Source organism: Schistocerca americana, chromosome 1 (assembly GCF_021461395.2).
Source record: "Schistocerca americana isolate TAMUIC-IGC-003095 chromosome 1, iqSchAmer2.1, whole genome shotgun sequence".
NCBI classification, from domain to species: domain Eukaryota; kingdom Metazoa; phylum Arthropoda; class Insecta; order Orthoptera; family Acrididae; genus Schistocerca; species Schistocerca americana.
The window spans coordinates 482,708,503-482,724,993 of NC_060119.1; the positions used below are offsets into that span (position 1 = coordinate 482,708,503).

Sequence of the window (16,491 nt, forward strand, 5' to 3'; positions counted from 1 at the left end):
AGCAACTTTTAGTTAAAATGTCCTCCCCTGTACAAGAATTACATAACGTGCATATGAGAACAGGTTATGCCGCAGGAACGACGACTTACGCTTGTTTGGGTCTGGCCGTGAGTCGTACACGAATAGCCGAAGCTGTCAACGTGACCACACGCGTAAAGCGGGAAATCTGCGTTCGGGTCCCGGTCCGAAACAAATTTTCAGTGTCGTCGTTCCCTTACACAGCGGATGGTTGCAGAAATTGGGGACAAGTTTTTCCTTATGCATCGAAACTAGAATTTTACCGTGGCGCCAGCAGAAACTGCTGGTAAATGTGGTTCCTCGTTTCCTTCTGCAGGAAGACTTGGCAGGATGTAGCCATTGTACATGACCGCTGGCAGCGGTGGTCACGAGCATCCACAGTCGCAAGAAGGCTGGGCTCCAGATGGCTACGGACAATGCTGATTGGGAAGACCATCGTGCTCGTCGTATGGCTCTGCAATTGGAGCAGCACCACAGTGACACAATGGACTGGTACAAATCGGTTACTTCACGAGCAGCTCCGATCCAGACGCCCTGTAACGTGCATTCCTCTGATCCCGAACCCCCGCCATTTGCCACTTAAGTTGTGTCAAGCGAGAGCTCATTGGAGGTCAGGATGGAGGTCTGTTGTGTTTTCTGATAACATCTGGTTCTGCCTCGGTGCCAGTGATGGCCGTGTGTTAGTTAGAAGAGGGCCAGATGAGGGCCTACAACCAACCTCTCTCCGTGGTAGACACACTGGACCTACACTCGCAGTTATGGTTGGGAGTGCAATTTCGTATGACAGCAGGAGCACGCTTGGGGTTATCCCACGCAGGCTGACAGCAAATTGCTGCATCAGTCTGGCGATTCGACCTGTTGAGCTGGCATTCGTGAACAGCATTCACCGGGGTAATGCTCGCCCACATATCGCTATTTTGTAACCCAACATGCTCTACAGAGTGTCGACATGTTGTCTTGGTCTGTTAAAAATGTGTGTGAAATCTTATGGGACTTGAACTGCTAAGGTTATCAGTCCCTAAGCTTACATACTACTTAACCTAAAGTATCCTAAGGACAAACACAGACACCCATGCCCGAGGGAGGACTCGAACCTCTGCCGGGACCAGCGTCACAGTCCTTGACTGCTGCGCCCGAGACCGCTCGGCTAATCCCGCGCGGCTGTCTTGGTTTACTCGATCACTGTATCTGTCTCCAATCGAGCACATATGGGACATCATCAGACATCTCCAACGTCACCCACCAACAATGTTAACCGTTTACATATTGACGGACCTAGTGCAACAGGCATGGATCTCCATCCCACAAATTGACAATACGACGCATGCACGTTTGCATGTATGCATTCGACATTCTGCCCTTCACACCGGTAATTAATGTACCATCATCTCACATTCGCGATGGTTATTTCGCGCTAACATTGACCTGTGATCTTGCAATGTTAAGCACTTAAATATATTACCCATACAAATGTATTCCCGAAATTTCATGGCTCTACATTAATTACTTTGGTGTTGCGATTTTTTCCCGTCAGTGTTTAATACTTGACTTGTTAGTGTATTAAACCAATAAAATGAGATTATACCTCTTAATGAGTGAATTATGACAACTTTTCAAATTTTTAAATTCTGTGAATACTGTAAGAAAGATTGAAAATCAAATTTTTGATGCCCCTGGAAGCTGTTAGAAAGGCAAATTGCAATGGGAACTGTGCCGCGGGTTAGCTGTTTGGTAATACTGATGAGCTTCGTCAATGATGAGTCAGTCTAATGGGAGTGTATGGATCTCTCATTACAGCACTGAAATTTTTTTGTGGGGTTGTCAGAAAGACTCCGTCTGTGTGTCTCACTTTCCGTCAACTTGGGTGAACTGTGACGCCGTATAACAATAGGAGAGAACGCAATCACTTGAGACATAACGTCCAGTGGAAGGCACATTGAGACCTTTGTGAAACCTCAATGCAGAATTATCTTATACGCCAGGTGGTTATTAGTGGCGTTGTTGATGGTGGTATTTTCGTACATAACATTGATAAAACTGTAAAAAAACACGAGTTTTACAACAGCCCGAGATGCGCGTCTGGGTAGGGAATGAAATGTGCGAGAGGCGTTCAATAAGTAATGCAACATATTTTTTCTCCGCCTATTTCGGTTGAGAAGTTGTGGGAAATCGGGGATTATTCCCGCTTCAGCCCCTATAGTTTCATGAATTTTCGACTGGTGGCGGGGCTATACCTGGCCTTCAAAATGGCGTCCGTAAGGAGATGCGTTCCATGCAGAGAGCTGTCATTGAGTGTCTTTTGGCGCAAAACCGAAGCATCACAGATATTTATAGGCGCTTGCAGAACGTCTATGGAGACGTGGCAGTGAACAGAAGCACGGCGTGTTTTTGATCGAGGGGCCTGTCATCATTGCGACAAGGTCACGCAAACCTGCCCGATCACCCGCGTGCCGCAAGCCGCACAAGATTCTGACTCCTGCAGTGTTGGAACGTGCAGAAATCAGTCGTGGTGATCGACGAATCACAGTCAAACACACCGCTGCACAAAGGGACGTTTCTGTTGCCAGTACTGACACATTAGTCCATCAGTTGGGGTACTCAACGGTGGTTGCCCGCTGGGTTCCTCGTCGCCTAACACAAGGCCATGAAGTGCAACGAAATTGGGGAATTCCCTGCGCGTTACAAGGTTGACGGTGACAATCTTTTGCTGAACATCGTCACAGGTGATGAAACATGGGTTTATCATTTCGAATCGGAAACAAATCGGTGATCCATAAAGTGGCGCCACACCACCTTTCGCGCGAAGAAAAAGTTCAATGTCTCATCCTCAGCTGGAAATGGCATGACGACAGTGTTCTGCGACTCTGAAGGGGTTATTCTGTGCGATGGTACAACGATCATCTCAGAAGTGTATTGTGCCACCCTTAGGAAAATGAAGAAACTTCAGCGTATTCGTCGTTACAAAAATGCAAACGGACTTCTCCTTATCCATGACAACGCAAAGTCTCACATAGAGCAGCGCACCCGAGAGAGGCTTACACAACTTCATTGGACTGTTCTTTCTCATTCACCCTACAGCCAGGATCTCGCACCTTCCGATTTCTATCTGTTTGGCCCAAGGAAGGATGTACTCCGTGGTAAACTGTACGTGAATGATGGAGAGGTTATTGATACAGCAAGACGTTGGCTCCGATGTCGACAAGTATAGTGGTACACTTCGGGCCCTGAGGCGCTACCAGTATGACGACGTAAGGCCGTCACATTGAACGGAAATTATGTTGGAAAATAGGGTTTTGTAGTCAAAAGAGTGGGGAATAATACGGTGTATTGGAATCCTGAATAAAACCAATAATGAAGTAGTAAAGTACTCCATAATAGGAATTATGGTGACGATATTGATAATATTCAGAGCGTTCTGCAAAGTGAAAAACGACATAGCCTTAGATAATAATTCCTTGGACATTGTGCGGGAAGGTCTGCACTGTTCAGCAGGTTTAATTTCCAAGAGGCTTCCAACAAAACTCGGAAAACTGATTGGCATTCCCCAACTCTTCATATCCAAACTGAAAGGTTTCCTTCTGCACAGTTCTTCAATTTTCTGCATAGTCGCCATAGAAGTTCAAACATATGTTGTACTGTGACACCACAATCTTTACCCATTCTTCAAAGAATGGTGCTGCCTGCTGCTAGAGCCATTTGTTTACAGAATCTTTGAGCTATCCGTTGGTCTTGAAGTTCTGAGCAGCCAACCAGGACTTAATCTTGGAGAAGAGGGGAAAGACGCTCGGTGCCAAATCCGTACTATGAGGACGTTTCCAGAATGAAACTTTCATTTTGCGGCGGACTTTGCGCTGACATGAAACTTCTTGTTAGATTAAAACTGTGTGCCGGTCCGGCACATAGTTTTAATTTGCAAGGAAGTTTTATACGGAGGATGTTGACAAATCTTCTAGCCACAAATCTGGACTTTATCCTTCGTTCGTTTCGCAGTATGGGTTCACGCATTGTCAGGAAGGAGAATGATTTCTTCGGTAATCGTACCGTCCCGTTTGTCTTGAACTGACCTTTGGAGTTTCGTAAGAGTCTCGTAGCTTGTGATGTCAGTATTCTCACGCGTTATTCTCATGAAATGTGTTGTTAGAATTCTTTTGCGATCCTGAAAAGCTGTAAGCGCTATTTCGCTGTTTCGCAACGTCTGCTTAGATTTTTGGGCTTATTGGAAGAGTAAGTATGCATCCATTTTTTGGATTGCTACTTAGTTTCATAGCTCAAGTACTGCATCCATGTCTCGTCTGCAGCCACGATTCCGTTTCTAAATCCACCCCTCTTCGTGGTAGCGCTGAAGGAATGTTAAGCAGGACCCGTTGTTTCAGTTTTGTGAACATCGGTTTGGCATTTTGGTACCCACTGCACACAGAAATTACGGTAGCTAACCTCTCTGCAGCAGTGAACAGGATTGTCCTTGAAATCTGAGTCACGTCTTCAGAAGCTCGGAAATGTGAACCAACTTCGGGCATGCATAATTTGGTCAACATGCAACATCGGTCATATTTGAATGCCTTTTCAACCACTTTCATCATGCACATCTGTATGACCAGCCTTAATTTTCTGCACCACTCATTAACAACACACATCACTCATAACCCGATGCCCATATACAAGACATGGATATCGGTGTCAGTGATCCTGATTGCAGGAAGCGAATCACAGAACGTATCTCGCGAATGGTTGGAGAAGCAATAGCGTCATCCATTTCAGTAGCTTGCTGCTTACACACTGACAAACGCAAGAGAATGCTGCCTGACGCAAAGTTACCTTCAGGGTTTCCTGGCTCAACCACGCTGTGCCATGAAGCGAGAAGCATTTGTACATTTTTAAGACTTTCAGGCCAGCGCGAGCCATCGGTAGCACAAGCTGGACCCTCCCATGGGGCAGCTTGTACCACCTGTGGCTCACGCTCGACTCTGCGAATTATGCTACCAACAATGCACGAAAGTATGATGTATTATGTACCGGCCAGTCGCAGCTAACAACTGTGTATACGTTTTGTGTGACCCTTGAATGAGACAGCAATCTGAACAAATAAGATATCACATGTTGTTGTGGTCTTCAGTCCTGAGACTGGTTTGATGCAGCTCTCCATGCTACTCTATCCTGTGCAAGCTTCTTCATCTCCCAGTACCTACTGCAGCCTACATCCTTCTGAATCAGCTTAGTGTATTGATCTCTTGGTCTCCCTCTACGATTTTTACCCTGCACACTGCCTTCCAATACTAAATTGGTGATCCCTCGATGTCTCAGAACATGTCCTACCAACCGATCCCTTCTTCTAGTCAAGTTGTGCCACAAGCTCCTCTTCTCCCCAATTCTATTCAATACCTCCTCATTAGCTATGTGATCTACCCATCTAATCTTCAGCATTCTTCTGTAGCACTACATTTCAAAGGCTTCTATTCTCTTTTTGTCTAAACTGTTTATCGTCCACGTTTCACTTCCACACATGGCTACACTCCATACAAATACTTTCAGAAACGACTTTCTGACATTTAAATCTATACTCGATGTTAACAAATTTTTCTTCTTCAGAAACACTTTCCTTGCCATTGCCAGTCTACATTTTATATCCTCTCCACTTCGACCGTCATCAGTTATTTTGCTCCCCAAATAGCAAAACTCCTTTACTACTTTAAGTGTCTCATTTCCTTATATAATTCCCTCATCATCACCCGACTTAATTCGACTACATCCCATTATCCTCGTTTTGCGTTTGTTGATGTTCATCTTATACCCTCCTTTCAAGACACTGTCGATTCCATTCAACTGCTCTTCCAAGTCCTTTGCTGTCTCTGACAGAATTACAATGTCATCGGCGAACCTCAAAGCTTTTATTTCTTCTCCATGGATTTTAATACCTACTCCGAACTTTTCTTTAGTTTCCTTTATTGCTTGCTCAATATACAGATTGAATAACATCGGGGATAGGCTACAACCGTGTCTCACTCCCTTCCCAACCACTGCCTCCCTTTCATACCCCTCGACTCTTATAACTGCCATCTGGTTTCTGTACAAATTGTAAATAGCCTTTTGCTCCCTGTATTTTACCCCTGTCACCTTCAGAGTTTGAAAGAGAGTATTCCAATCGACATTGTCAAAAGCTTTCTCTAAGTCTACAAATGCTAGAAACGTAGGTTTGCCTTTCCTTGATCTTTCTTATAAGATAAGTCGTAGGGTCAGTATTGCCTCACGTGTTCCAACATTTCTACGGAATCCAAACTGATCTTCCCCGAGGTCGGCTTCTATCAGTTTTTCCATTCGTCTGTAAAGAATGCGCGTTAGTATTTTCCAGCTGTGACTTATTAAACTGATAGTTCGGTAATTTTCACATCTGTCAACACCTGCTTTCTTTGGGATTGGAATTATTATATTCTTCTAGAAGTCTGAGGGTATTTCGCCTGTCTCATAAATCTTGCTCATCAGATGGTAGAGTTTGGTCAGGACTGGCTCTCCCAAGGCTGTCAGTAGATATCACATAATTTGTGATTAATCTGGTCTAACATTGTTTTATGTGGTACCCTGTTGTTATCAAAGAATGGAGTTCCAAAATAAAAGGTCAGTATATTGAAATAGTAGCCTAGGGAGTTTGAACATGACAGCCGCCCCACAGTGAGAAAGAGGAAAAGTAGCGCCGACATATGGAAGATGCAGGAAAGCGTTAATACCCGCACCGCTCTACAGCGAGAAACTATGCTCAGCGTCGGCGTTAACAGGCAATGGAACCCCGTAGCTGTCAACCATTTCTATGCATAAATTTGGAATTTGGCTCAAAGGTGCCTATAACTTCCGTCTGTATTAGTGTAAAAGCGTGGTACCCTGCGATGTCACTCTCGGAGAAGCTTCAAACATCAGAGTGTCGACACAGCTCAGAAGTTTATGCGAGCTGTAATGTGAATTCATGACGTTGCATTCGCACCTAATTCCACTAAAATTCTGCCAACGCCACCGTGGACGTATCGCACAACGGGCAGATCGTCACAGCCCCTCTTAACGATATTTCATCCCTTCTTTTGACGCTTCTTCGGTGGAGGTCAGAACTGCGACATTCAGCGTTGAAATCAAGCCTAGTGTAACATTTCAGACACACCGCCGCTCAAAATCGACACGAAAAGGCCGCAGGGGGTGGAATAAAGAGAATCAATGAAACCACCCTACGATTGGGGTGTTGATTTCCACACATTTGCCGGATTGTGTGTTCTAGGCGCTTCAGTCTGGAACCGCGCGACCGCTACGGTCGCAGGTTCGAATCCTGCCTCGGGCATGGATGTGTGTGATGTCCTTAGGTTAGTTAGGTTTAAGTAGTTCTAAGTTCTAGGGGACTGATGACCTCAGATGTTAAGTCCCATAGTGCTCAGAGCCATTTGAGCCACACATTTCGCAGTGCGATGAAGAGCAGGACAACGTTCTTGATAACGTTCGACACTGCTGCCACTCCCTGCGTGTTTCAACCCTTCTCTAAGGACATCGTGGGGCTGCACCATAATTGAGCGTGATCCAACTCCTTTCGAGTGTAGTGTGACCACAGTTTTTTTTTTCTCTGGAACACATCGTGGAACCATTAGGGACCGTTAAAACCATTCGATGAAATTTGAACGTGATCCGAAGCAGGAAAGGATGTTTATGCGTTTTCAGCCCTCCTGTGGCGTGGTCACGGGGGTTGGAGGGGACATTAAAATGTTCATGTAAAAAACTGGCTCTCCTTTCCTGAACACGTTGAAAATATGACTGTCAGAAACTTCGATACCAATTCAGCCTCGCGGCTGCTCTAGTACCCGGGAGTTGGGTAACCCCTTCGACACACCTTGGAAGCAATTTGCCTACCTTGCAGGGTTCGAGGTGCCGCGCTGCTGAATTAGTGTCGTAGTTTCTGACAGGCATATTTTTAATGTGCTCATCAAAGGTGGATGGGTGGCATGCCGAACTGGAGGTTCTTAAAGGAGGCGTTCGCCGATTTATTCATGTGCATTTCAATGTTGCCCCCCCCCCCCCCCTCCCTCTACCCGTGATCACGCCACAGGAGTGCTCGAAACAAGAGGGCTGAAAAAGTATAAAGACGCTTCTCTGCTTCCGATCAGGTTCAGATTCCGTCGAGTAGCTTTTGACGGACCTTTGTGGTTCCACCCTCTGTACCAGAGCAAAAACTGCGGCCGTACTTCACTCAAAAGGGGTCGGATCACGTTAGGTCGGGTTGCAGTCTCACAGTGTCCTTACAAGGGAACCTCCCCATCGCACCCCCCTCAGATTTAGTTATAAGTTGGCACAGTGGATAGGCCTTGAAAAACGGAACACAGGTCAATCGAGAAAACAGGAAGAAGTTGTGTGGAACTATGAAAAAATAAGCAAAATATACAAACTGAGTAGTCTATGCGCAAGATAGGCAACATCAAGGAGAGTGTGAGCTCAGGAGCGCCGTGGTCCCGTGGTTAGCGTGAGCAGCTGCGGAATGAGAGGTCCTTGGTTCAAGTCTTCGCTTGAGTGCAAAGTTTACATTCTTTATTTTCGCAAAGTTATGATCTCTCCGTTCGTTCATTGACGTCTCTGTTCACTGTAATAAGTTTAGTGTCTGTGTTTTGCGACCGTACCGCAAAACCGTGCGGTTAGTAGACGAAAGGATGTGCCTCTCCAATGGGAACCGAAAACATTTGATCGCAAGGTCATAGGTCAACCGATTCCTCAACAGGAAAACATGTCTGATATATTCTGTACGACACTAGTGACGGCATGTGCGTCACATGACAGGAATATATTGTCGACCCACCTAACTTGTACACTTGGCGAATGGGTAAAAAGATTTTTCTACCTTGCCCGATTAAGGTTTTCTTGTGGATGTGATAATCACTCCCAAAAAAGTGATGAAAATATAACGGACGGACAGATAATAACTGTCTGAAAATAAAAAATTAAACCTTTCACTCGACGGAGGACTTGAACCAAGGACCTCTCGTTCCGCAGCTGCTCACTCTAACCGCGGGACCACGGCGCTCCGGAGCTCACCTTATCCGTGATGTTCCCGATCTTGCGCATGGACTACTCAATTTGTATATTTTGCTTATTTTTTTCATAGTTCCACACAATTTCTTCCTGTTTTCTCGATTTATCTGTGTTCAGTTCTTCAAGGCCTATCCACTGTGCCAGCTTGTAACTAAATGTGTGGGGGGTGCGATGGGGAGGTTCCCTTGTTAGAGTTGGGTTGAAATGCACAGGAGTGGCAGCAGTGTAGTATGCTGTCAAGTACGTCGGCCCGCTGCTCAGCGCACTGCGAACAGTCGTTCTCGACCGTGAAATGTGTGGGAATCATCGTCCCAAGGGAAAGGGGGCTTTCCTTGGCACCATTTATTCCACCCCGTGTGGATTGCGAGCGGCGGTGTGTCTGGAATGTGTTCCTCAGCCACTTATAATAAAACAGCGTGATTTCAACGCTCGGTAGATATTCTAACCTCCATGGCAGAGGCGTCAAAGGAAGAGATGAAATATGGACAAGAGAGGATGTGACGACCTTCCCAATTGTGACGTCCCTTCCCTCCCTCTTCACTCACCGGGAGGAGACGCGGCTCGTAACGATGTTCGTCCCCGTCGGTGTGACGTGGAACAGCACCTGTAACCCTCGTAAGAACACAACTCCTCACGTGGCTTAGAAATATTCCGTTATATGTCCGCAACAGTCTTCTCAGCTTGTGCGAACTGGTAAACTGCAATCGTTTATTTTTATTTTTATGCCCGGTTAGTTCTGTGATGAAATAAAATCTTGGTTGTTGATTTCATCATTATGGTCGTTTTTCACATCATACATAGCGAGGATGAAATTTTGCTGTCTACTATTCCGTTGCTACGGCGTTTCTACGTCCAGTTATTAACAACAGTCCGACATAACTCCAGACATAACTTATGTTGGAGTAAATGTTTTTTTAATACGCCGTAATACTTTTTTAAACTAATCACTCTTCACTGTCCATTATTCATGTACTCACGTAGTCACTTAAAATGTTTAAAGAGTCAATCAACTTGCATTAATACACATTGTATTGTCCGTTTAATGAGTTAGGCGACACGTAAGATTTACCTTTTGACTCAGATTTTATTGTTCTTTCTGTAATTAATTGTTTGTCCCTACAACACACGCACACCGATATGCCATGCAAGATTGACTTCAGTTCAGTAATAGTGACGCTGATGACACCTTTGGACTAATCAGGGTATTTGTCTTTCTTCGTGTCTTCGTTTGATTGTGTCCTACTCAAGACTACGACTCGTTTTTCTGTCGTCGATCCATTGATCTCAAGGTTCATCAGTACGAAGGCTAAGTCCGATAAACCATATCACTCAATTGAAGTCTAACACTCGTCTTACTATACCGTCGCGATGAGAACGGTAAAGATTAACTTTCTTCAGTCGAATGACTGAGCAATAGTTCAACCTCTATCTCACGAATTATCAAACTTACAAAACTGAAACAATCTAATAGCGTTTGCATCCAGATAACTATCGCAAAAATGCTCTAGAGCGACTCAAGAGCAACTAAATGACTGAACATTTCCATATCCGAGTTGCATTGTAGTCGCATTGAATTTCCTTTTCGATGCGGCTACAACTCTCTTTCATGGTAAATGTTATCTTTGACTGAATTACTTTCTCGGATTTAGCCTCCGTTCATATGATGTAGAATTTATTCTATAGATGTTTGATATAGAATCTACGATAATCCTTTCCTTTTATCTCCCCTTTTTGTATGCTATTCTCAGCATTTGAATGATATAGGTGTTAATCAAAATATTACCGGTGTAGATTTTATCATCAATAGTTGCCGTCACTGTATAGATGACTCACTTCCCTACTTACAGCTTCCACTAAGTTTGTCAATTGGGGGTTTTCTGTCCTTGGGACGTTACACACTGTGTGACACATCCACATTGGCTTTAGGCAGAACTACACTACTGGCCATTAATATTGCTACACCACGAAGATGACGTGCTACAGACGCGAAATTTGACCGACAGGAAGAATATGCTGTGATATGCAAATGATTAGTTTTTCAGACAATTCACACAAGGTTGGCGCCGGTGGCGACACCTACAACGTGCTGATGTGAGGAAAGTTTCCAACCGATTTCTCATACACAAACAGCAGTTGACGGGCGTGCCTGGTGAAACGTTGTTGTGATGCCTCTTGTAAGGAGGAGAAATGCGTACCATCACGTTTCCGACTTTGATAAAGGTCGGATTGTAGCCTATCGCGATTGCGGTTTATCGTATCGCGACATTGCTGCTCGCGTTGGTCGAAATCCAATGACTGTTAGCAGAATATGGAATCGGTGGGTTCAGTAGGGTAATACGGAACGCCGTGCTGGATCCCAACGGCCTCGTATCACTACCAGTCGAGATGACAGGCGTCGTATCCGCATGGCTGTAACGGATCGTGTAGCCACGTCTCGGTCCCTGAATCAACAGATGGGGACGTTTACAAGACAACAACCATCTGCACGAACAGTTCGACGACGTTTGCAGCAGCATGGACTATCAGCTCGGTTACCCTTGACGCTGCATCACAGACAGGAGCACTTGCGATGGTGTACTCAGCGACGAACCTGGGTGCACGAATGGCAAAACGTCATTTTTTCGGATGAATCCAGGTTCTGTTTACAGCATCATGATGGTTGCATCCGTGTTTGGCGACATCGCGGTGAACGCACATTGGAAGCGTGTATTCGTCATCGCTATACCGGCGTATCACCCGGCGTGATGGTATGGGGTGCCATTGGTTGCACGTCTCGGTCACTTCTTGTTCGCATTGACGGCACTTTGAACAGTGGACATTGGATTTCAGATGTGTTACGACCGGTGGCTCTACCCTTCATTCGATCCCAGCGAAACCCTACATTTCAGCAGGATAATGCACGACCGTATGTTGCAGATCCTGTACGGGCCTTTCTGGATACAGAAAATGTTCGACTGCTGCCGTGGCCAGCACATTCTCCAGATCTTTCACCAATTGAAAACGTCTGGTCAGTGGTGGCCAAGCAACTGGCTCGTCACAATACGCCAGTCACTACTCCTGATGAACTGTGGTATCATGTTGAAACTGCATGGGCAGCTGTTCCTGTACACGCTATCCAAGCTCTGCTTGACTCAATGGCCAGGCGTATCAAGGTCGTTATTACGGTCAGAGGTGGTTGTTCTGGGTACTGATTTCTCAGGATCTATGCACCCAAATTGCGTGAAAATGTAATCACATGTCAGTTCTAGTATAGTATATTTGTCCAACGAATACCCATCTTATCATCTGCATTTCTACTTGGTGTAGCAATTTTAATGCCAGTAGTGTATATTGAAATTTGGTGGACCTCCCTTTAAGCTCACATGAACTTCTGAGCTTTGCCTTTTTTAATGTAGTCCGCGACACCTTGCTGGTTGAAGCGTCAGTGAGCCCGAGATGACGTCGCAGGGCGCCACGCCTTAGCTCCAGTACGGAGGAAAGTTGTAGACGCCTTACAGAGAAATTTCAAACTGATGCGTCGAAATGAGAGACAGTTACAGAGTTTCGAAAAAGTGATTATTTGATCGTGCTGCGCAGTGTTGCTGCGTCTCTCCGAGATGGCACCGTCAACAGCGAAACGTTATTCATGTTTTCGTGTTTGGTTTGAAGGTGCGGCGCAGCCGAGCAGCGGGACCGCGGACGGCGATTTCGGCTCGTCGGAGCCGGCTGCGCCTGCGTCGCCGTCGCCCTCGCCGTCGACGTCGTCGATGTCGATGCCGCAGTACACGCCCAGCCTGAGCCGCCGCATGCTGCCCGACGCCGGGCGCCGGCTGTCGCGCACCTCGTCCGTGCGCGACGAGCGGCCGCTGCCGGCGCGCTGGTCGCCGCAGGTGGACGCCTCGCTGCCGCCCGCGCCGCGCCGCAGCGGCTCCGGCTCGTCGTGCGGCTCGCTGCCGCCGCTGCCGCTGCCGCTGCCGCGTCGCCGCACGCTGCTGCCGCCCGTCTCCTACCGCGCCAGGGAGCGGCTCTCGGTCGCCGGCATCGACGACACGCTGGAGCGGATCCGCGCCGAGCGCAGCGCGGCCGGGCTGGGCGTAGGGGCTGGTGCGAGCGAGGCGTTTGCCGACCGCTACCGGCCCAGCCACATCCCCGCCGTGTCGCGCTTCCCCCGGCGCTCTGCCTCTTTCACCCAGGACTACGACTACGGCCGGAGGGCCTTCGACAACACCGCACCCCAGGAGCACAGGCGCAGCGAGGCGCACTCCACCAACTCGCCGGATAGGTCAGTGCTGGGAAAATTCCTGCGCCAAGACCCGCACCAGCCCGGCGGCCCTGTTCCGGAAGAGAAGAAGACTGGTAGCACCACTTCGGAGTCCGCCGCCGCCACCACCTCCGAGGGAGTGGATGCCGTGACGAAGAAAAAGACACGCAAGATATCGCGCTTCTTGCGCCCCGATTTCTTCGACACGCCCAGAGAGGAAAGCGTGTACGCCAAGGAGAAAGAGGCGCAGAAATCGGCGGAGGCGGAAGCTAAGAAGGCGAAGAGGCTGGCTAGGCGAGCTGCTCTGCTCGAGAAGAAGCAGGCAGAAATGTCCAAGGAAACGAAATCTGAGACCAAAACGCCCGACGGCCCGGCAGTCGGCGCCCCCCAGCAGAGTCCTGGCGACGCGTCAGCTCCCGAGTCTAGCGGTGTCGCCAACGGAAAACCTGAAACCGGCAAGAACCGCTTCCTGCACTCGCTCGAGAAGAAACTGGAGAAGCTCCGTTCTGGCGGTGGAGACACCGCAGTGTCGAGTCGCGTGGAGCAGGCCATCAACTCGCTGAGGAAGCAGAGTGCGACGACCGATGTCCCGTCTGAGTCCGCACTGCTCAAGCGCGCCGTCTCTGTCGACGACGTCCGCCTTCCGTCGTCCGCGAGACCCGTCTCGTCGGTGCTCGGACTGCTGCGGCGAATGGAGGGTTCCTCCGGTAGGCGGACGCAGTCTGTGTATGCTGGCGCCACGAGCGATACTGTGCTATTGGGTGACTGTGCCGCCAGAGAAAAGCAGAAGCCCGAGAGGAAGAGAAAGGACGCGGACATGACAGTCTCTGTGCACAGTGCCAAGCCCTCGGCAGACGAACTTTTACCGGCAGTTGCCGGTGGAATCGGGACTAAGAGGGATCACAAGGTGCAGCCGAACAAGAGCATCAGGAAGGACGACATCTCTGACCAAACTCAATCTGACGGGAAGCGACAGACTCAGAAGAATCCCTTTGGGGACCAACGTAACCGTAAAAAGGAAAACGTGGACGTTCAAAACCCATATTCAGAAGATAAAAGTGTCACTAAGGAGACATCTACGAATGATAAGCCATCGAAAACAATAGAAAACGCAAAATCATCATCATGTGTAAGTTCCTCAATTTCAGGAGCAGCCAAATGTAACGAGAGTTCCAACACACGTGATGTACTGACATCATCTACAGGCGCCCATCGCCAGTCAGCAATCAGCAATGCCCCTCTCAAGGTAAAAGAAGAAAACATTTCCAAAACTAAAAGTCAAAACGCGAAGGATAACGACGCTCTCACATGCCCAAACGCTGAAACAACTACATCGGAACAGAAGAGTTTCATCACCAAGCGAGCTCCCAACCAGAAAGCACAGTATAACAAAATAAATGAAACTGTCAGACCTGTCTTGAGAGACGATAATTACAGCTGCAGTGGTTACGCCACTGGGAGTCCAGGATATGTGCCACGACTATCGAAAGACAGTAGCAACGCCATTGCTGCCGGGAACCTGACTGCTACAGAGTCAGTTAAACACCAACTCGAACAAGGAGGGAATATATTCAATGATGTTTCAGCAAACAGTAACCGGAGGGATATGGGGAAGCTCACACTAAATTTACCAAAGATAGAGCTGCAAGGCACCAACCACTACTCTCATCTAAGTCCCCTTGGCCAGGATGATTACGCATCAACACTATCACCCGCGGATGAGTCGGAAAGCATTGATTCTTGGTCCGTTTGCTCCGATTTGGAAAGTCGTGATTTCTCCCTGTCCTCTTATCCAAAGACGCCATCTCCTGTACTGGAAGACGAAACAGTTGAAGAAAGGATACGTCGCAAGAGTTTCTACACACGGTTCAATGATATAAGGAGGAAAAGTCACAGGAAATCTTCCTCTGGACATTTACTGGGGCTAAAAGAGAGTGTTTCAAGGAAGTCCAGCTTCTCAGACGCGCCGTCGCTGGCTATGCATCCAAAGAAGGCCACACGCAGCCAGTCACTTTACAATCCCAGCGAGATAGAAGCATTTACCGACAGTAAGGCCACTACCTACGACTCGGGATCAGTTATGGAAGGTGTGAACATCAGGAATGCAACTACGCCATCCGCCCACACCAACACTGGGATACTGCAGAATGGATGTGGCAAGAAGGAATCAGCTCCCTCAGATGCAGTTAACAGTGATCACGATCCGCAGTTCGTTGCTTCAGCGCAGGACAGTGTCAGGCGTGAGAGTAGCAAGATCTGTCCTGAAATTAATGGCCAGAAAGAGGATTCCCTTGAAATCCGAACTGACAATCATAGGATACCGACAGTTTCTCGATCAAAACTGCCGACTCTCGACAGGATGAAAAAGAGTGAAGTAGGTAGTGCTAAATTCAAATCAAATAAGTGAGAAGTGCAGCGTAAAAAGAACTACTTAAAGTTGTTAAGAATAAAAATATTACTTCGCACTGTGCATTAATATATTGTCTGCAACAGAAGAGTGGTTTGAAAACAAATTGTTGACGTTGTTGAATCCAGTACTCTTTCAAATTTGAAATAGAGTTTTTATATGCAAGTCATTGTTTCTAATTGTGATATTGGCTGTTATAGATTTGTCAGATTTACATTTCGAAGCGTTTCATCATCTTTAGTCACATGTGCTAAGAGAGGAAAAAAACTTTAATAAATTTGTATAAAAAGCAATTTGTATTTGTTTCTTACTTGGTTTTTGTGAAGTGTTACCAGTTAACAAGTGGCGTGTCGTGATATGACTGACAGGTAGTTTGACTCTCGCGATGAACAGGCGACGCTGTTGAGATCTACGTTTCCAGCGAAGTATCCACCTACAAGCTATTTGCAGTGGTTTGTGAAGTATGCATACTATCTGATCAAAAGTATCCGAAGACCCATCAGTGGACATTAATACAGGGCGAGTCCACTCTTCGCCGTTATGAAGACTTGAACTCTGCTGGGGATATTTTCAATGAGATATCTTAATGTCTTTGGAGGGATGGGCGACCATTTTTCCTGAAGAGTCGAAACGAGACAAGGTAGTGATGTTGGACGCTGGGGTCTGGAGTGAAGCTGGCGTTCTAACTGATCCCAAAGGCTTTCCATAGTGTTCAGGTGGGACATTGACCAGACCAACCCATTTCAGGAATGTTATTTCTCACAAATCGTTGTCTCATAGT

General features: G+C 47.1%; 2 protein-coding genes across 2 annotated transcripts in view; both read left to right on the forward strand.

Annotated features, from left to right (window-relative positions):
• Positions 1 to 12,842, forward strand: part of LOC124604329 (serine/threonine-protein kinase par-1-like) — a 388,446-nt gene extending 375,604 nt beyond the window's left edge. The window contains exon 21 of the mRNA XM_047136468.1: positions 12,712 to 12,842. The gene's annotated coding sequence lies outside the window, so the exon portion shown is untranslated. The remainder of the gene's footprint in view (positions 1 to 12,711) is intronic.
• Positions 12,843 to 13,035: 193 nt separating this feature from the next.
• LOC124604355 lies at positions 13,036 to 15,994 on the forward strand. The gene has a single exon (XM_047136471.1). It carries the CDS (start codon positions 13,632 to 13,634, stop codon positions 15,708 to 15,710), a length of 2,079 nt encoding a protein of 692 aa, XP_046992427.1. The 5' UTR covers positions 13,036 to 13,631; the 3' UTR covers positions 15,711 to 15,994.
• The last annotated feature ends 497 nt before the right edge of the window (positions 15,995 to 16,491 follow it).

Bases quoted from the DNA above. Each gene is read 5' to 3' on its own strand.
- LOC124604355 (XM_047136471.1), top strand. From the start codon at position 13,632: ATGTCCAAGGAAACGAAATCTGAGACCAAAACGCCCGACGGCCCGGCA.